A 22,573-nucleotide genomic window follows, 5' to 3' on the forward strand; every position below is an offset into this window, starting at 1 on the left:
GCATCAGTGTCCCCGTTTTCCCGCATCCCCTCCAACATTCATCATTATTTTTTCCTGTCATCTTAGCCAATCTGACAGGTGTGTAGTGATATCTCAGAGTTGTCTTAATTTGCATTTCTCTGATCAATAGTGATTTGGAACACTCTTTCATGTGAGTGGTAATAGTTTCAATTTCTTCATCTGAAAATTGTCTGTTCATATCCTTTGACCATTTATCAATTGGAGAATGGCTTGATTTTTTATAAATTTGAGTCAGTTCTCTATATATTTTGGAAATGAGGCCTTTATCAGAACCTTTAATTGTAAAGATGTTTTCCCAGTTTGTTACTTCCCTACTAATCTTGTTTGCATTCGTTCTGTTTGTACAAAGGCTTTTTAAATTGATATAATCAAAATTTTCTATTTTTGATTGGTAATGGTCTCTAGTTCATCTTTGGTCACAAATTTCTTTCTCCTCCACAAGTCTGAGAGATAAACTATCCTATGTTCCTCTAATTTATTTATAATCTCGTTCTTTAAGGCATGAATTATTTTCATACTGATTTCACAGACTCATTTGATCATCATATGCCATGTGCTACAAGCTAAAAATACAAAATCAAAAATTAAAGCAATTCTTTCTTTTCACTCACTGTTTTAGTGTAGTTGTTCCAAGCCAATATGGGCACATACAAATACAAAACATAATCAAAAGTTATTTTGATGGGATCAAATGCCTCATGTAGTGCATACCAGCTCTTCATTATTGTAGTTGATTTAGGAATAAGAAATTATGTCAACTGATTAAACATGAGTATCATGAATCCTTATATAATTAAAAACATTACTGCCAGATTAAAAAGAATTCACAGCAATCTTAATCTTATTCCTTTGAAAGTTTTCATTTACTGTAAATCTTCCTTTTTTCTTTTTGATTTAAGTTTTACTAGCAACTCCTCCCATCAGTGATGAATTAGATGTATCTTCACAAACACACATGCAGTCTGAGCTTAATAAAATGTACCTATTCTTTCATTCTTTGTACTTCATTGTAGAAATAAGCAACATATCTAAAATCATGTTAATAAAATTTAGACAATTTTATAGGCAAAAAGCTTTATGTATTCATTCTTGCAGCTACTTATAACACAATACATACAGATTTAATACTGGAAGGTCATAACTTTTGAAGCACTCTTCTTCCTCTTTACAAAATGTTTTTATGATTCCATGCACATATTGCAGCATCTTTATCTGTCTCCCCTTATCCCTAACTTATTGAAAGCAGGAGATGATGAATGGAGGCCTATTATCTTTGAATCTAATTTTTCCATGAGCTCTAGACTAGTACTACTTCTATATTTTTAACTGACTTTGGAGGTCATTATCTTAGACTTCACTCATTTTATCCAGACATTGGACCCTAAGGGACAAAATGAGTTGCTCAAACTTAGTGATTTAAAATGCATACATAAATCTTAGTCAGGTTTAGGAGTGACAATAGGGTAAATTCAATAAGGAACACATTTTAGCCCTGGCATATGTAGGCATATAATAGATGTTTATTAAACTTTTTTTGAATTATTAACTTTTTGGTGAATCCTGTATTATCTTGTGACAAGAAAGGAATACACCTATGATCCAATGACTGCCTCTTTAAATTGACTCAGGAACCTTACAGGATCTGGATCCCTCTTTCCCAAAGGAAAGAAAGTCAGAGGGAGATTGCCTGTAAAAGTTTTTTTTTTTTTTTTCAAATTTTTAACATTTATTTTTACAAGATTTTGAGTTCCAAATTTTCCCTTCCTCTGTTCCCTCCCCTCTTCCATAGATGGCAGGCATTTAGATATAGTTTATACCAAACAAACAAAAAACCAAACCATGAGGAAGAATAAAGTGAGTGAAAAAAAGCATGTTTCAATCTTCATTGAGCATTCTTCAGTTCTTTATCTGGTTATAGATAGCATTTTCCTCCATGAGTCTTTGTACTTGTGAGTGGGTTGGGGAGGAGATATTTATTTGGTCACTCCAAATACAGGATTTGGAGGCACAGGAGTCAAGGGCATGTTACAGTGTGCCTGACCATGGGAAGCACAATGGCAAGTGAAAAGAACATCGACTCTGAAGATTGAGGACTTGAATGAAACACTTGAGTCTTGCAGTGTATCCTTCAATTTCTCATCTTTGTTGAGGAGTTGGGTTGAACTGTATTCTCTTTACTATGTTGTCTAGTTTCTCCTTTTTCTACTTCTCTTGATTCCTGTTGTTGGAGATCAAATTTTTTGTTTAAGTCTGGTTTTTTCCTTAGAAACAGATGGATCCTCTATTTCATTAAATGTCCATCTTCTTCCGTGGAGAAAAATACTCAGCTGGGTAGTTTATTCTTGGATGCATTCCAAGTTCTTTTGCCTTTCGGAATATCTGATTCCAGGCCTTTCAATCCTTTAATGTTGAGGCAGCCAGATCTTGCATGACCCTTATTGTGTCATCTTGGTATTTGAACTGTTTTTTCCTGGCTGTTTGTAAAATTTTTTCTTTAGTCTGAAAATTCTGAAGTTTGGCCACAATATTCCTTGGAGTCTTTATTTTAGGGTCTTTTTCAGAAGGTGTTCGATGAATTCTTTCAATGCCTATTTTCCCTTCTGGTTCTATTACTTCTGGGCAGTTCTCTTTGATGATTTCCTGTAAAATAGTATCTAGGCTCTTTTTTTCATCATAATTTTCTGGTAGCCCGATGATCCTCAGGTTATCTCTCCTAGATCTATTTTCCAGGTCTGTTGTTTTTCCAAGTAAATATTTGACATTTTTCCCCAATCTTTCATTTTTTTGGTTTTGCTGGACTGATTCTTGATATCTCAATGAATCAGTCATTTCTGTTTGTTCAGTTCTGATTTTTAGTGAGTTATTTTCTTCATTAGCTTTTTTTACTTCTTTTTGTATATGTTCAATTGAGTTGTTTTGCTCTATGGAAATTTTTTCCATTTCACTAAATTTTTTTTTTTTTAGTGAGTTATTTTCTTTTTCCAATTCGCAAATTCTGTTTCCCTGCATTTCTTGGGAGTTTTTTATCTTTTCCAATTCACATTTTAGGAAGCTGTTGCTCTCTTGCATAGCTTCTCTTTCCTTTCCCCATTTCTCTTCTAACTCTCTTTTAAGGTTTTTAATAGTCTCTTCTAGGAGAGCCTTTTATATTGGAGACCAACAATTGTCTGGAGACTGTCTGTTATTAGTCTCTTCAGGGTTGAAAAGCTGTTCTTTTTCTGTATAGAAACTATCAATCGTTCTTTTGATTTTTTTACTCACTTTGTTAAAGACTGTAAGGTCTGCCTTCAGGGCCAGGAGATTACCAGCTTCCTCTGCAGAGAAGTGTAAGGTATATGGACAGGTAGCTGTCCTGCCAGCCGGCTACAAAAAGCAGCGAGGTACTGGAGTGCTCTGGGAAAGAGATTCCCACCCAGGAGTAACTGAGGCCTGCAGGCGCAGCTGGGAAAGTGCCCTGCAAAGAACCCGGGCAGTGTGAGATAACGACTACCCTGGGGCTAGACGCAGAGCAGTGAGAGTTTCACTGCCCCAAGCCAAACCCTGCCCTGGGGCTGTGGGTATTAGCAGCAGAGCAGTGAATGGATTTGCAGGGAAGGGAAGTGTCTGCCCCGAAGCACAGTCTGCTGGGGAGGTTCTATTACTCCCTGATGAGCCCCCCACTCTGCCGATCAGAGGCTGCCCAGGCTGTGCCCTCTTGCCTTGCAGATTTGTAACTGCCCCCGCAAAAGCCCGGAACTGCAGGATGTGGCCGAAGGGCTGCGGTAAAGTCTGCCTGAGTCACTTCCGGGTTTGAGGGGTTACAGCCAGATCTCGTTAGGTTCTGGCGTTTTTTAGAGGACTTTCTCTTTTAGGCTTTAATTTCTCTGCCAGTTTACTGCTTTGTAATCAAGGCAGAGCAGTTAGCCTATAGCAGAATGTCCCTATAACTTCTCTAGCCACAGAAATCACCCCTGCCCCTGGTCTGCTCAGGACGCTAGTCTCTCGCTGCCTGTGCTAGTCAGTTCCTGGCCCCTCAGGACAAACCTTTCCTGGCGAGCTTCCGGATTGACTTCGGCTGGTAAATTGTAGTGCTTCTCATCTTCATGAATTTAAGCACTGAAAAGCTGTTTTTGAGGCTGGATTAAATAGTAGGTTACGAGGAGAATGAGAGGAGTTTAGAGAGTTGTGTGTACCTGTAAAAGTTAAGGCAATACATATGAATATACATGTAGAGTGGACAACCTAATACTGAACACCTCAGCTCAAGGGGAAACAGAAAGTGATATATGATATATATATATATGTGTGTGTGTGTGTGTGTGTGTGTGTGTGTAAATTTTGTTCCTAATAAAGGGAAACAGAAAATGGGCTGATCTGGGAAGGAAATGGGGTATGTTATGGACAGAGTTCCTGGGACAAGGCCTGGTATGTCTCTTAAGAGCCCAAAGCAGATAGCTCATGGGATGCCCAAAGCTAGTTTGAGCAAAACTAATCAGAGTCACTGATGCTGTATTGGGTACAACTGGGTTTACGCTTGGTCATTGCTGATTGGTCAAGTTAGTCCTATATGGCTCTCCTTGGTTACCTGCATAGCTAGCACATACTCATTTTCACTGTTCTGATATTATCAGACTGAGTGCTGTTATCAAACTGGGTGAGTTGCTGTAGATGTGAACCTAGAAATCTACACTTGACAATGTCTATACTTTCAGAATGGTTATATTTAGTAAATGAGCAGTCATCAAACCTCACTAAAATTTATATTGTTACCTCTTTTTAGCACTGGAATGAGTTGCTGCTTATATAATTTTTTATCTCATCAATAATCTTTATTTTAATAAAATGTTTAAAATGTTATACTCTGAAAAAAAGATAAAAGTTCTTCTGTAACATAAATTCGATTAGAAAATAGGCAGATTATTATTTTTCTCAAAGTTATTAATAAACTTTTAGTCACCAAATCAAGTGATCTCAAATCATTAGCTATTTTAATCTTCTCAAAAGCATTTGCCACATATTGATCATCCTCCCTTCTTGAATACTCTTTTTGAATTTTTAAAATCATTTTTCATATCTCCTTTTTCTTTCTCTTACCTTTCTCCCTCTTCGCTTGAGAAAATAAGAAAAAGAAAATCTATTACAAACATATATAATTAAACAATACAAATTTCTTCATTGACTATGTTTAAAGAATCCTCACTCTGTATTCTCATCATTTTATCTCAAGATTGGCAACTTGTTTTACCATAAGTCCTCTGGAATTGTGGCTGGTCATTTTGTTGATCAGAGTTTTTGAATTTCATAGTTGTTTTTGTCTTTATAGTATTGTTATGTAAATTGTTGTTTGGTTGTGCCATATATCTTAGTATCAGTTCTTATAAATATTACCAGTTTTCTCTGCAACCATCCTCTTTTTCTAATATAGCATATATTCTGTAATTTTCATATATTATAATAACTTATTTGGACATTCTCCAATGAATGGGCATCTTAGTATTCAACTCTTTGCCATCATAAAAAGTGCTGCTTTAAATATTTTTGTGCATTTTGACTCATTCTTTTCTTTGATTTCTCTGGATCTCTCTGGAATATAGAGCTAGATATCATATCACTGGTTCAGACTATCTGTGAACAATTTAATAATTTCTTGGGTATAGTTCCAAAATGCTTTTCAGAATTGCTGGACTAATTCATAGCTCTATCAAGAGCATCATATAAACCAATCTGAGAGATGTGAGGTGGTACCTCAGAATTATTTTAATTTATATTTTTAACAGTCATTTGGAACATTTTTTTTCATATAACTATAGGTGACTTTGATTTCTTTGTCTGAAAATTACCTATTCATATCCTTTGATTATTTATCAGTTGGGTAATGACTTGTAGTTTTATAAATTTGAGTCATTTCTCTAATATACTTGTTTCGTAGCCCCTCTAGTACTTGTCATTTTCCTTTTTTGTTACTTTTGTCAAACTGATTGTTGTGAGGTTCTATCTCAGAGTTGTTTTAGTTTTCATTTCTCTAATTTTAGTGATTTAGTGATTTAATTTTTTCATATAACTATTGAGTCACTTGGATTTCTTCTTCTGAAGATGGAGTTTTCATAACCTTTGACCATTTATTATATGGGGAATGGCTCTTATTCTTGAAAAAAAATATTATTTTTCTCAATTGTATTTTATTTTAAAAATACATGTAAAGATGATTTTCCACATTCATTTTTATAAGATTTTGCATCCCATTTTTCTCCCTCCATTCCTTATTCCCTCCTCCCCAAGAGAACAATTAGTCCTATATATATGTGTTTTATATATCTATGTGTGTGTGTGTATATGTATACATATATATATATATATCACAATCCTAAATATATTTCCATATTTGTCATGTTGTGCAATAAAAAAATTATAAAAAAAAAAACAAAAAGAGATGAAAATACCATGGAATGGCTCTTACCACAAATTTTACTCAGCTCCTTATATATTCTAGAAATGAAATCTTCATCAAAAAAACTTGCTGCAAAGCTATGGGAGTCTTTGGGGATCCCTTTGGATAACATGTCAATATTGGGATCAGGGAAGTTAAGCTGAGAATCCTGTGAAGTAACTTTAATAGTGATGGGATGGTTGAATTGGTCTACATTTATTGTTTATATAACTTGTATGTGTGTGTTTTAATTTTTTTCTTGTTATTGATGTTTTTCTGATTGGGGAACCCCTAAAATGACAAAATATGGGGAGTGTGGGAAGCTACTCCTAGATTTCATTCTGCTATTTTCCTAGGATCTTCTTTGTATTAATCATTTTTCCGAAGAATTTGTTTTAAAAAAAAAAATCAATCCTATTTCATTACTGCCGGGAGCTCTGAGTTTGGAACTTCCTTTGTAAGTGATGATTGGTAGCTTAGAGAATTGCCTGGGACATTGAGAGGTTAAGTCACTTGACCAGAGTCACACAGTTAGCACTTGAACATCCAGAAATCTTCCAAATTCTAAGACCTGCTCTCTTACCTATGGAATTCTCAATTTTCTTTTCATTAATTATAGAAATGAGTAATAAAAAATACAAGCTTAAGACAAGACAGTACTGAATTGACATATTTGCCACCAACTGCTCTGCTTGATTTCTATTCCGCTATTATTATTATCATGCCTCCACTTTCCCTCTGCCCCAGCTCACTACCTCCTAGTATATACTTCTCATTAGAAAATGCATGAACATGGAGTTATGCTTTGTAAGCATGTCTCATCAGTACTCTCAGTTGCTTCTCTGATTGGAGGGCTGGACAGCAGAGCAAAAAAAAAATCTTCTATCCCTTCCCTTTATAGAGAATTCAAAATTATATCCAACTCTTTATTTGCTGCCAATCTGTTTTTCTTGGATTCAACTCCACTATCCTTGTGCCTCTGGGCTAGCTACCTTTTGTATGTATCTTGTGTATTAGATTATAAGCTCCTTGAGAGCAGGGATTGTTTTTTATATATTCACAGTACTTAGCACAGTGTCTGGTACATAGTAGGTACTTACTAAGTATCATATTTGATAGACGCACCCTAGTGATAAACAATTTAAAGTGTTCATCAATAAGTTAAAATTAAAATTGAATTGTGGAAACTAGTCATCCAAATACAACACCACTTGGTATAAGTATTTTATTCTAATACTTAGAATATATATTCCCTTATAAGAAGAGAAGCTGAATTGGAGGAATACCATGGAAGGAAGTAGTGAATTGAGAACAGTGAGATATGGGGGAACTTTGGAATGCACAGAGTGATAAAATGTGGAATAGGGAAGTTTGAATGAAGACAGGTGTATATATCTTGGGCAATATTCAAATAATGCAATTAGTTTAAATGGCATAAACCTTCTTTTCTTATTTAACATGATAAAAAATGAACAGTGCAGCTTTCACAACTCAGATTTTCTTTTTTTTCCCCCCTCACATCCAGATTGTTTTTACCAGATGATTTTGTTGTCTATATGTACAATCGGGAAGGTGCTTTGTATTCTAGTTCCAAAAGTACAATGGTAAGATTCATATTTTGTATCTTGAGATTTTTCATTTCTTTTTATTTTGTTGCTTAGCATGGGCATTTTTCTTTTTAAAAAAATTAATATTTTCTATTGGAATTGTCTTGGATCACCTCATTGTTCAACAGAGCCAAGTCCATCACAATTGATTATTACATAATCTTGTTGTTACCGTGTACAATGTTCTCTTGGTTTTTCTCACTTAATTTAGTATCAGTTCATGTAAGTCTTTCTAGGTCAGCCTACTTATCATTTTGTATGGAACAATAATATTCCATTACTTTCATATTCCATAATTTATTCAGCCATTCCCCAACTGATGGACATCCATTCAGTTTCTAGTTCCTTGCCACTACAAAAATGGCTGCTACAAACATTTTTGCACATGTGGGTCTTTTTTCCTTTTTTTTACAGTCTCTTTGGGAAACAGACCCAGTAGAGACACTCCTGGATCAAAGTGGTATGCACAAATTTTTTTTTAAAATAATTTTTTATTGACAGAACCCATACCAGGATAATTTTTTACAACATTATCCCTTGCACTCACTTCTATTCTGATTTTTCCCCTCTCTTCCTCCACCCCCTCCCCCAGATGGCAAGCAGTCCTATACATGTTAAATAGATTACAGTATATCCTAGATACAATATATGTGTGCAGTACCAAACAGTTCTCTTGTTGCATAGGAAGAATTGGATTCAGAAGGTTTAAATAACCCGGGAAGAAAAACAAAAATGCAAGCAGTTTATATTCATTTCCCAGTGTCCTTTCTTTGAGTGTAGCTGCTTCTGTCCATCTTTGATCAATTGAAACCGAGTTAGATCTCTTTGTTGAAGAAATCTACTTCCATCAGAATACATCCTCATACAGTATCGTTGTTGAGGTATATAATGATCTTCTGGTTCTGCTCATTTCACTTAGCATCAGTTCATGTAAGTCTCACCAGTCCTCTCTGTATTCATCCTGCTGGTCATTTCTTACAGAGGGTATGCACAATTTGATAGCCCTTTGGATCTAGTTCCAAATTGATCTCTAGAATGGTCCAACTAGTTCACTATGCCATCAGAAGTTCACTAATATACTACTTTTCCCTTATTCTCTCCAGCATTTGCCATTTTTATAGGTATGAAATAGTACTTCAGAGTTGTTTTAATTTGCAGTTTTCTAATAGTGATTTAGAGCATTTTTTCCATATGACTAGAATTTTCTTCATTTGGAAAATGTTTGATCATATCCTTAGACTATTTATCAATTGGGAAATGACTTGTTTTCTTATAAATTTGACTCAAATCTCTATATAGTTTAGAAATGAGATTTTATCAGAAACACTGATTATAAAAATCATTTCCCAGATTTCTTCTTCCTGATATATACTACACTAGTTTTGTTTATGCAAAACCTTTTTAGTTTTAATTAAACTTATCCTTTTTGTATTTTATTATGTTCTCTATTTCTTGTTTGGTCATAAATTCATCTTTTCTCCAAAGATTTGGAGGAAACTCCTGTCCACTTGTTCTCCCAATTTGCTTACAATATGTCTAAATAATGAACCTATTTCTATCTTATCTTGGTATAGAGTATGGGATGTTAATTTTAAGTCTGGTATGGCCAGGCTACTTTCCTTTGCATTTTTTCATTAAGACTTGAAAGTCTGATCTTTTGTTTTTCCAGATGAATTTTGTTATTTTTTCTAGCTCTAATTTTTTTTGGCAGTTTAGAATAATTTAATAGAGTTGTCATTTTAATTATATTAGCTTGATCTGGCTATGAGCAATTGATGTTTTCAGTTGTTTAGATCTGATTTTATGTGAAAAATTTGTAATCGTGTCCATGTAATTCCTGGGTTTGTCTTGGCAGGTAGACTCAGATTTGTTAGATGTATTGGCATATACTTGAGCAAAATACCTCCTAATTATTGCTTTAATTTCCTCTATAATAGTGGTAAGTTTACTATAGGTGACATTTTGAAAAAAAAGACCTCATGCTTGCTCAATTCTAAGTGACACTCCAAATCCCTAAATTAGTTTGTCAGAGGAATGTATTATTCTATAGGTGGTTAGTATTATTTAATAACTTAGTCACATGTGTACTTGATTTCCTTCTGTGCTTTCTTTATCTTTGTTAACACCTAAAACACCTAAGTCTTATGGAATAATAGATAGGAGAGGGAATATGAATGAGTACAATGAACATTCAAAATAAGGGAGAATTTATAATTTATAATAAACTTTTTATTTTCTGTGGGGGCATTATCTGAGTTCAACAAAATCTTAACCAGTTTTTACAAAAACTGCAAAACTACATTGCTTGTTTTCAGGACAATATCTTAAATTTCAGAGACTTTGGCATATAACAGTGGGATGTGATATACACTACTTTCAAGAAAGAGAAATACATATTTTTTCCTTTAAGAAATAAAATAGAGATCTGATAATGAAAACTACTTCAAGATTAATTTACAAATTTATTATGCATTGAGTGCTAGAAATATAAATATGAAAAAGATGATAAAAGTAAAATATTATTCAGACTTTGTTTTCAAAGAGGAGTTTCTATTAGGTTAGAATTGAAATACAAATTCTATATTATAGAATTATAGTATTATTATATTATATTAGAACTATATTATGGTAATGATGATAATTGTAAAAATAACAATTTTATGTTCCCCATATGAGGCATCAGTTTCTCTGGAGTAATTTTATGCAGAAATGAGCTATTGGACAATCAATTGGTTTTCAAACTTGATCCTGGTATATCTCCAAGAGATTTTTCTATTCTATTTCCTCTTCTTTGTGGATTGCTAGGATTCTCAGATGGAAAGTCCCATTTCCTTGACGTGGTCCATGTTTGTACTATTGGGACGATTCCTTCTACCCACTCAGTTATTTCATGGTTTATTAGAAAGAAAACTGACCCCTAGATGTAGATAAGTTAAAGTTTGACTTCGATTCTACAATTTAACTTGTCATGTGACCTTATAAGTAAATTGTATAACCTCTGAACTTTTAGTTTCCTTGTAATAATACAGGGATATTTCTATCACTTATATCACAGAGTTCATGAAATCATAACTGCAGAAAGGTAGAACTACAAGAGATATTAGAGGTCATGTAATCTAACCTTATTTTTACCAGTGAAGAAAGTGCCAAGAACTTTGCCTAAGGTGACACTAATAGTAAGAATTAGGGATAGCATTTGAACTCAGGTGTCCCAACTCAAAAACTAGTAATTTTTCCACTATACTGCACTGCCTCCTTTTTTTAACCTTTGAAAAAAAGATGTAGTGAAAGTAGAGACTTGACTGCTGTTATCAAATACTTATTTTGTGGAAGAATTGAAACTATTCTTTTTGTTCTACCTATGGAGAACCAAGACTAGTGAGTGTTTAGAAGTTATAGGGAAATAGATTTTGATTCAAGATAGAGGGAGATTTTCAAATGGTTTTTTTAAAAATGCGTAGATAGTTCTATGACACTGGAGCAGAGATGAGATGATTACTTTGGAATGATGTAAATGCCTTTGGAGTGGAATAGTACAAGTTTAATGACATATGGTTACCCAATCTTTACTGCTATAAATGTGGCATAGGTAATATAAATATGCTCCCACTTTATAGTAAAGAAAATTTCAACTTAGACATTATAACTTAACCTCAGGTCAGATAGACAGTAAGTTTCAGAGTTAAAATTTGAAGTCACTGAAAATTTTAAACTTTCACCCTGAAGGTGAAACAAGTTGGAACTGAAAAGCCACGTTTATTTGTTAACCTTGCCATCCTGCATTTAGTGAGTAAGCCAAGAATCTTTAAATTATATTATGTATAAAGTATGCTAAAATTCATTGCATATTAGTACAATAGAATTTGTTCCCTGAACAAATAGAATAGGGATCCCCAAGGCCATTTAGAAAAGAATAATTCTTAATCTCTAAGGAGATAGTACTAATAGTCCATGTAAAACTATGGGAGTTCCTTTGATTTTAGGGGTCCTAGCTAGGCTAATTATAACCTTTTAAAAATATAAAAACAATTGGGAAAGGCCCTAAGAAAGCATGAAAGAGTTGGATAGAATTAGTTCCCAAATAACCTATTTGTTTTTTTTTCCCTCCAGAAATATTGTAACTACCAAGGATATGTTGCAGGTTTTCCAAATTCGGTTGTCACACTCCATGCCTGTTCTGGACTCAGGTTCTTTTTTATATGTAGCTGATTACAAAAAACAAATTTACAATGTTTGATCATAATGAATTTGCTTTGTTTAAGTAGATATATGTGTGGAGATGTGGTGGTGATTGCAGAATGAAAACCTGGATGAGATTTTCTCATCTGTTTTCAGACTGTCAATTTATTTACTAGTGGAATATCTGAACTTTATCAGACTTCCAAAGGCCATCCTCCACCCATTCCTATAACTTTTAGGGCAAAAAGGTTCACTTGACCTCTATGAAACCATCCAAGAATCCACTGATTGAAAAATTCATGCTCCTTTTTTGAATTTTAGAGAAATAGTGAATTGATTTAATGAAAAAGTATATGTTTCAATTGCCCCTTTGATATAATTTCTCTGCTCTCCTAAGGCAGAAGAGGCTTCCCAGTACATACTATCTTTTGTGGAGCTCTCTGCACCTTCTTGTTCTAACTTTAGAAGGTTATGAATATCCCTATGGTCTAGAGAAGAGGAGAGCTGTCTATACTAGAGGAAGAAATGGAATATATTTGGGACTATTAACTGACTTCTTCCACATATTCCTTTGGACACAAACATCATACCATAAGGGCTTAATCTCTTGCATAATATTTTCTGAGAATCTTTTAAGCTTTTGTGATTCCTTTAATAGATCATAGTTCTAGGGCTAGAAGGGATCTCAGAGGGTATCAAGTTCAATCCTTTTATTTGATAAACAATATACTCTCTAATTATTTTGTAATTAAGTATTTTGTTTTTATTTGCATTTGTCATTTTTAATACTTATTTTGTATATACTTAAAGATATCATTGTTTCCTCTGTTAGAATGTAATTGCTACTTTTGATTGGGATTTTAAAAAATCATTGTGTTTTTATCCTCTTAACATAGGACTTGGTATAAAATAGATATAATAAATATTTCCTGAATATTTATCATCTGAGAATATATCAGAATTCTATTCTAAAAATAAAATAAATGTCCTGTTTTTAAACTTCATTTATTTTTCAGAGGATTACTGCAATTTCAAAATGTTACTTATGGAATTGAGCCCCTTGGGTCTGCAGGTGGATTTCAGCATCTTATTTATCGATTAAAAAGTGAAAACACAGATCTTGCTGTTTTAGCAGAAAATAATACACATTTGGAATCGGAGGACCTGGAGTATAGAATTGAGGCTAGTGGTGAAGTGAGTTTAAATTTTATCATTTCCAAAGGTTTTATTACTCATCTACTTAAAATGATTATTAGAATTAACTAGAGTGCTGTAGAATCTTTTTTTTTTTCTTTTTTTAAAATTTAGCCCTTAGTCACTTTTTTTTTTGATGACCAATTTACCTTTATATTCCCCTTTATTCTAATCTTTACTTCCTAAGGAAGTGACTGCTTCGTGGTTCTGCCATTGGTGGAGCCTTTTTTGGTCCTGTTTTCAAACTGGCCAGCTAATACATTGCTGTGTTCAATGTGAACTCAGACTGTCATTTAAAAAAAAAAATCATAGCACATTTCTCGGAATATAGTCATAAAAAGGATTTTTATGAAAATAATATAGAAGATTTCATTCCAAGCCAAGGATTAGGAGTCAAATCATCATAAATGTCTAGTAATATATAATAAAAGCAGATTCAACAACTACAAACCTCCAAAGTAATTTAAATAGTAGCATTTATAAAAATCAGCATAAATATATTATTACGCATTGATTATATGAAGGCTTCAACATGCTATGCCATTTTGTAAATCAGAGGTTCTTAACCTTTTTAAAATTTTCAGTCATGTATCCCTTTGGCAGTCAGATGAAAATTAAAAACTTCTCAGAACAATGTTTTTAAATATTTGAAGAAAATGGTAAATTTCAGTTAGAGGTTAGTGAAAATAATGATATAATTTTTTCTATCCAAGTTTAAAGACTCCCTGAAATCTTACTCCTATACTAAGAACCCTTTTTCTTGGTAGAAGGCTTTCATGCACTGGAGGGTAGACAAGTCAAAATGGCATGTAATACAGATCCAACTGTATAGACATCATAAATTGAACTTTAAACTAGTATGTTAGTTACCACAAACATTTAATTAATTATTTGCTTCCCTTCTTAACAATGGGTGGCATTTTTAGTGCTTTACAAATGTCTTGTTTATATTATATCATTTGATCCCTCACACCTTTATGAGGTAAGTGTTATGGGTAATATCTCCAAAGTGAAGGAAATTAGGACTCAGAGAGATTGCTTACAGTCATACCATAAATAATTTGAACTCAGCCTCTGTGGACTCTAAACTCAGCATTCTTTCTACTGTCATGCTGCCTCTTCCAAATTTTAGAATTGAAAAGGATGTTTTTAGGGGGGGGGCGAGGATAGATGGACAAAAAGGAATGGATTAGGGAGAAGAGGAGGGAGGGACAATTGATGGCCCAGTTTTCTTTAAAATGTTTTCCTAAATAGTTTAAATGGATGCGATTTATTTTTAGTTAGTAAGTTTCTCCAGGGCCAGAAAGGATCATTTCAAATAATTCACTGAAAGAATTTCATTAAAAGAAATAATTTATAGATTGATTTAGTAATAGAGCTTAGCTTCAAGTTTTAACATTTATGAGCAATGTTTGATTGGACTAGACATTCACCCTTTCTTAGCGTCAGATTCTGTATCTGTGTATTATTGTCTCAATGTGGCTGAAAGGGAGGAAAGAAGAGACATTTTGAGCAACTTCCCCTCTCTAACATTAGAGACTTTAGTTCTAGCCACTTAGAAAAGCTGGAGTTGGAGCCAGAGGCTGGCCATTTTGTGCTTTTCAGAGAGAGGGAGTATCTGATTAGAATTACATTACTATATTTATCTGCTCACTTAAATATTGCTAGTTTAGGGGAAGTAACTTTAAGTTTCAATCTAAATTTCTGACTGCTACTTATTAGTAAGGGTGATTCCATGCTTTATGTTTAAAGCTTGATTCCTTTCCCACCAAATCCAATTCCACAATGAATATATATAGAAAATGACAAAGAAACTCATTTATCCTAGCTAATAACAAAACAGAAATCAGGGAAAGAATACATAGGAGAGTATATGCCATATAAAACAAATGAAGGAGCTCTCCCATTGTTATTATAGCTTAACCATCAGGATCCTTAGACTTATTTGTGGTTTGGTAGCCATGCCAAGTTGATCGTCAGGATGTTGGAATCTTATTGTTTGAATCTGTACTCTGAGACTCTCAGTAGCAGTCTTGTGCTGGAAATGAATTGCCTCTGGTTTCAATTATACTGCCCTCTAATAATATACAGAAATCTCATTCAATGGATGCATTACTTTCAGAGCTCATAACTGAGTCAGAAAATTTTTGTACAGTGGGTGAACAGTTTTTTTTCTCAGTCTTTGCTTAGATATCTATCAGTTCTTTCTACTTACAGATTGACTATTGTTCAGTCTCTCAGTAACTTTTTATGGGTTAGCCTTCCCTTGGTCAGCTAACATGAATTTGAACATTCCTCAATAGAACTCTTTTTTAAGAGAGCTCTATTTATCATTTGTTTAAGGTCTAGACATTATACTCTAGAAAGATAATGTTTTTTGTTTCTTGTCCCAAATTTTGTGACCTAAAACTGTGAATGGTTTGTAGAGATCTCACAGCTTTTCCTTAAATTGTAAGATGTATCTAACATGTTCAAGGGCAGCTAGATTGCACAGTGGATAGAACACTGGGCTTGGAGTCAGGAAGGCTAATTTTCATTAGTTCAACTTTGTCATCATTTACTACATGTGTGCCTCTGGGCAAGTCCCTTAACTTTGCCTCTGTTCCTCATCTGTAAAATGAGCTAAAGGAGAAAAAGACAAAACATGCTAGTATCTTTAAGGAAACCGTTCAGCAGTGTACAGTTAAATTGCTGAGACTGTAGATCTCTTTGAGGTTAGTTAGGAATAGTTTTGGACTTACAATAACTGCTAAGGTCAACATTTCCTTAACTACCTTTTTAAGTTTCTATTTTGGTCAGGGTAGATCCTGCCAGGGAATGCATATACTAAAAAATACTTTCCTTAAAGTGTCTTATCAACAATAGCTGCTTTTTATTTGTGCATATCTAGTGAAATGGTCAGTCACCATATGACTTATTTCCATCTAAACTTTTTGGTTCTTGTGTACTCTAAACAAAAAGCATGAGCTGGTAATAGTTTCCTTTGTATATAGCTAGTGTAAGAAATTTGTTCTTAATGACATATATAATTGTCTTAAGGAGTTATCCTATAAGGTACATATTTTATATATCTGTGTGTGTTTGTGTGTGTGTGTGTGTGTGTATATAATATGTATATATATATATGTGCCATATGCTTTTGGACAACACTTAACCTAATTTCATATGTAGGTTCAGTCTCAGTTCCAAGACAGTACTCTACTTCTTTTTTAAATTAAAAAAAATTATTATATCTTTTTATTTACAAAACATATGCATGGGTAATTTTTTCAACATTGACCCTTGCAAAACCTTGTGTTCCAAATTTTCCCCTTCTTTCCCCCACCCCCCTACTTGAGATGGCAGGTAGTCCAATACATGTTAAATATGTTAAATTATATGTTAAATCCAATATATATGTGTATATATTTGTGTATATACACATATGTGTATGCACACATATATGTATATACATACATACATATATATGTATATACACACATACATATATATATACACACATACACATATTTATACAGTGATCTCGCTGAACAGGAAAAATCAGATCTAGAAAGAAAAAAAAAACCTGAGAAGGAAAACAAAAATACAAGCAAACAATAACAGAAAGAGTGAAAATGCTATGTTTTGGTCCACAATTTGTACCCATGGTTCTCTCTCTGGGTGTAATGGCTCTCTTCATTACTGGACAACTGGAACTGGTTTGAATCATCTCATTGTTGAAGAGAGCCATGATCATCAGAATTGATCATTATATAGTCTTGTTGTTTGCAGCGTATAACAATCTCCTGGTTCTGCTCATTTCACTCAGCATCAGTTCATGTAAATCTCTCCAGGCCTTTCTGAAATCATGCTGTTGGTCATTTCTTATAGAATAATAATATTTCATAACATTCATATACCACAGTTTATTCAGCTATTCTCTAATTGATGGAACAATCCACTCAATTTCTGGTTTCTAGCCACTACAAAAAGGGCTGCTACAAACATTTTTGCACATACAGGTCCCTTGCCCTTCTTTAAGATCTCTTTGGGATATAAGCCCAGTAGAAACACTGCTGGGTCAACACAGTTTGATAACTTTTTGAGCATAGTTCCAAATCAGCACTCTACTTCTTAGCTCCACCTTCTGCTATTGCTTTGGCAACAAGGTGCTTTTTGCTGCTTGCATCTTTAGATGAGTAGAATAATTCCCCTTTGTAACCTATTTGCTTTTTCCACCAGTTTTTTGTAGACAACTGTGGCAAAGGTGCAGCATTGCAAGATTTATGTACATACTTTGTTTGCTATTTGATGGCAGTCCCATATTCTTTTTTCTATTTCTATTTAGTTATAATCTAGTGACTAGAGTGACACAGATTACTCTCACAACTTCTGGTATCATCATATAGAATTGTATTGCTGTGTGAAATTTTAGATAAAGTACCTGTGTTCCTACTAGTCTTGGCCTGCGGTGTACTGAAATCATAATTGGCCAATGCTGCTAATCTAACAAGCAGCATCAAACTTGGCACCTGTCAAGATACAGGTCAATAGTATCAGTCCACACTTGGAGTTTTGTTCCATATACATATGTTTTGAATGTTTTGAGTAATTTCCCATTTACAGCCAATAATTTAAGTTTATGGACAGAGTAGTAAGAGCTCCTATCTCTGTTGGCAAAGCAATAGGCCTCTGGTGGTCAAGACTTCCTCACCTTGGCAATGATTCCTAATAACAGATACACAAAGATTATGGACCCAAACCCAGAAACAATCTCTGTAGTATAAGTCTTCCTATATTCTCAGAGTCTACAGTGCCCTTTTCTGTATCAGTAACTGAGTATATAGCATTAGAAATAAAATTAGCATAAGGGTCTTATTATTTGCCTGCCTCAGATATTTCAGCTAAAGTTTCTATACATTCATGCCATGTGTAGATCATCTTTAGTCCTCTCTTTTTTCTTCTCCACTCAAATTGGAGGACTGGAGGACAGAGTACCAGAATCTTTCCAATGCCTTCCTTTTGGTACCAAGAACTTGGCTTCCACATTTTCTTTGTTGCTCTGATTGGTTTCAGTTCCGTGGAATGAAATGCCTTTGTGCCAGATATTCCTTGATCTCTCCCCTTCTCCACTCCCTCCCCTACTTTTCTTGCCTGCTACCTTTTAAAGCAATTCCCCATCCTCAGAGGGTAGGCAAGTCTAAAATTCCCAGGAATGACTCCCTGCTGCCAATTCCTCAGGTATATCTTTGTGGCCAGAAATCTTAGGTAGCACCACAAAAAGTTCTTGAGTTATCTTACCTATTTGTTAGTAGCCTTAATTATACACTTTGCTAATCCTTTCACTTTTTGTCCAAGTATTCTTAAAATATCCTCATTCTTATGGTGTGATTCTCCTAAAATTAGGAGACCTTTATGCTTTTCAATTGCAAAAACATTACTTTAACTCATCTTTTTTAGAAATTGTTCCATATGTGCCTATATCAATACACAAATATTAAATGTAAAAGTATTGAAGTAACAATGGTCTATTGGTTTTTATATAGGATGCTTAAGCAATTTCAGTAGTAGGAAAAAAAACATGAATTCAAATCAAATCATGAAAAAGACTGTTACTCCTCCAATTTTATTATATAAATAATAATTATATAAAATAATTTTATATATAAAATAAAAATTATATGAAAACAATTCCAGGATATAATCTGGAATAAACAATGTTATCTGTGACTAAAGTGGAAGAGAATTGTGGTAAGAAAAGCTCTTTTGAAAGTCTTAAAGAAATATGTAAGTGGGAATTATTAGTATTTTTATAACTATTTGAACTTTTAAAAAAGACATTGTTAATTGATTCTGTTGATCTGCACTTTTTCTTCTTATAAAATCTTTATCAAAGGGGATTGAAAGCAGGGGAAAGCAGTTGCTAGGAGGAGGGAGAGTTATGTATTCAGAAATGAAGACAATACAAAGGCAAAAAATAGAAATTAAAAATAAAGGAAGACACCAAACAGGAAGAATAACAGCATTTTGAAAGCCATAGTAACTTATACTAGCTATGTGACCCTGAGCAAGTCACTGAATTCTCTTGGCCTCAGTTTCCTCACCTACAAAATGAGATGGAGAAGGAAATGGTAAACTAATCTAGTAACTTTTACAAGAAAATCTCAAATGAGATCATAAAATGTCAGACATGACTGAAACAATTGAACAACAATTGTAAGAAGTATTTGGAAAATCACAGAAAAAGGGAGAGATATTATACAAATGGAGAGGGCAAATGTCTTGATTGAAAAAAAAAAAGGTCAGACTAATTCTAAAGTGGATCAGTAAAAAGAAGGTTGGTCAACATCTAGAAAGGGAGGGGGCCAGAACTGTATGAAATTGAAAAAAGAGAGATCCTGATCTTCTGATTTCCAGCCTTAAGAGAGATGACATGTCATTCCAGACTGTCGTTACATCACAGAAGGAAGAGGAAGATTGAACGATGCTGAGATAAAGAGGAGCACAACCTCAGTCATGTCTTTATCCTCAAGTTACTATATTAGAGACTGGGGGAATTTCCTTCTGGGGGAAATCTGAAACTCTCTCTGTTCCCAGTAGTATAGTTCATTTGCTCTCTGCATATAAATTCTCCAAGGTATACTTATTCTTATTTTTGCTTTGCTATCAACTTGGATAAATGGGGTTTGTTTGCTATTTGCTTCATGTATTCATTGTAGAACTGGGCACTTGATGAAAAGGGATCTTAGATATATAACATGGGAAACTTTTACATTAAAGGTTAGCAGTCAAGAATGGCAATTACTTCTAGACTGACAATATTTAAGGGATCAAATAGGTATAATTCTAGTCTAATAGTTCTCTCTCTAAGGAGAGTAGACTGGCCAAGCTTCTGGTGCCAACTTCCTTCCTTTCTTCCTAGGAGGAATCAATCTCCTTTGGAGAAGAAAGGAGGGAGACTCTAGAGAGATCTACTGTAATGTGAACCAAATCTAGATAGGTTTATGTAGACACACATAACCTACATGAGCAGAACAACACAAAAACCATAAGATATCCAAAATTCCCTACATTTGAAATACTATCACTTCCTCCCTTTTAACAAAGTGTAACAAAATATAGTCAAACAAAAACAAAATTTCTGCTGTAATACTTGTGTCTAGAATTAATGTTTCATTCTATTTTTATAATTCATGACCTTTTTTCCCATGATGCTGGGAAAATTTTCTTCACCATAAATCTTCTAGAGCAATGCCTGATTATTTCATTGATCAGAATTCAAAGTTATTTTCCCTTACAATGTCATAGTGATTGTATAAATAGTTCTTTTGGTGCTGTTCACTGCATGCTATTTCAGTTTTTCTAAGAATCAATACAGGTAGTTATGTCACATAGTGTATAGTTTACTGGACCTGGAATCCACAAGACTCAAGTTCAAATTTGGCTTCATACCCATAGCAAATTAAATGATACTGGTCAAGTCTCTTATGTCTGACTTACTTTCCCCATATGTAAAATGGGGACAATAAAAGTAGCTCTTTTAATAAGAGTTGTGATGGTAAAATGAAATATTTGTTAAGTGTTTTGCAAACTTTAAACACCATAGTCTGGCTAGCTAGAATGATATATTGTAAGATTCTTCTGAATCCATTCTTTCTTATCATTCCTTATAGTACAACTGTAATGTTCTTGTTGGTTTTCTGGAGGTCTTGGAGCAGCCTTCCTTTCAGCAGATTAATCACCGCAAGAATAGTCCAAATTCTTTATTTTCTCCTTCACAATTTACTTTCCTTGCCTGGGGCCCTGGATAGCTTTCTTAGAGCTTTTCATACTGGTCTTTGGTCTCAGTGGGGGAAGTGCAAGAGGAGAGCCTGCCGTCACAGTGGTGTGAGATTAAGTGAGTGAATCTTGACTCTCCCCTGGCTGAGTTTGTCCCAGCTTATATGCTCTACACTGAGTACAAACCAATCATTATATCACTAGGAAACCATTATTTGTTGTAAGATTAAATCAATCATACTGAACTTAAGAAAATTATTATTTACCATGCTAGATAACTTTTGTCTCATCAATTTCACTGACTTAACACCTTGTAAGAATCCTTGTTTCAAGTATAGAGTTCTGGCCCATAACATACAATAATATTCTGTTGCCTTCAAGTATCATAATTTTTCCAACTATTCTCCAAGTGATTGGCAACTGCTTTTCTTTTAGAGCTTACAATTGTTGCTACAACAATGTTGCTATAAATATTTTTATACATATCAGCCATTTCCATTTTTTTCTCTCTGGGGGTATGTTACCTATTTTACTGCAAAGTCACAGAATTTGAGTTACAAGGGATCTTAGAAACTATCTAGTTCTAACTGTAACTTTATTATCCTGAATATAGACTCATTTTTCATGCTATCTTACTAAACTTTATCTCATTAAACTTGCCTGGCCTTTCAAATGGGAAGTTGATATGAGTGTTGCAATTAGGGGACAAGAAATAAAGAGAATCCTACATTATGAACAGTATTTATAAAAATTGTCCTTTTAACTTGAATGACAGGATAATTCACACATTGTGAGATACAGTTTTCCCATAGTATTTTGCAAGCAAAATAAGCCATCTTCCACATCCTTCACTCCAAATTAATGCCACAATATAAGCCATTTCTAATATGTATAATTATCTGGAGAATGGTAGTGATTGAATTTGAACATATTTCAGGCTCTTAATGAGGGCTAAGAAGCCCTAATCTCATAGAATAGTTTCTTTTAAAAACCTTGATGAACTGATTAAATTGTGGTTCTTGGCTTTTTTTCTGGTGCCACTTGGGAATTGTTACTACATATAATAGATTTCTTTTATGGAATCCGAGTGGAAATTTGACTCAGACAAATGTGTGATATTCAATCTCTTTACGCAAATGACACTGCCTAATTGTAGAGCAAATGCATATTATCTTCCTGTTATGAAGATAAACTTGTTTTAACATCTTGCTTCATATCTCAACTGTATCATAGAGGGGGACCCTGAATTCTCAAAAGCTATAGGAATGGAGTCGAAGGTCTGGTAGGTCTGGCCATGCAAGTAAGCTTTTGAAGGTGGGTTCAGAAACAGAAACCATGTCTGTTTTCTGAGTGTCAGAGAATATAATACACCTATATTAGTTGAGGAAATGTTGATGAACCCATGAAC

General features: G+C 34.0%; 1 protein-coding gene across 1 annotated transcript in view; it reads left to right on the plus strand.

The window, feature by feature from the left end:
* LOC127548252 (disintegrin and metalloproteinase domain-containing protein 32-like) overlaps positions 1–22,573 on the plus strand; it is a 103,983-nt gene that overhangs the window by 12,013 nt on the left and 69,397 nt on the right. Inside the window, exons 4-6 of the mRNA XM_051975562.1 lie at positions 7,953–8,031; positions 12,145–12,221; positions 13,230–13,407. Of these exons, the coding sequence (XP_051831522.1) occupies positions 7,953–8,031; positions 12,145–12,221; positions 13,230–13,407 (334 nt within the window). The remainder of the gene's footprint in view (positions 1–7,952; positions 8,032–12,144; positions 12,222–13,229; positions 13,408–22,573) is intronic.

The sequence above is a fragment of the Antechinus flavipes genome, chromosome 2 (genome assembly GCF_016432865.1).
Source record: "Antechinus flavipes isolate AdamAnt ecotype Samford, QLD, Australia chromosome 2, AdamAnt_v2, whole genome shotgun sequence".
Taxonomy (NCBI): Eukaryota; Metazoa; Chordata; class Mammalia; order Dasyuromorphia; family Dasyuridae; genus Antechinus; species Antechinus flavipes.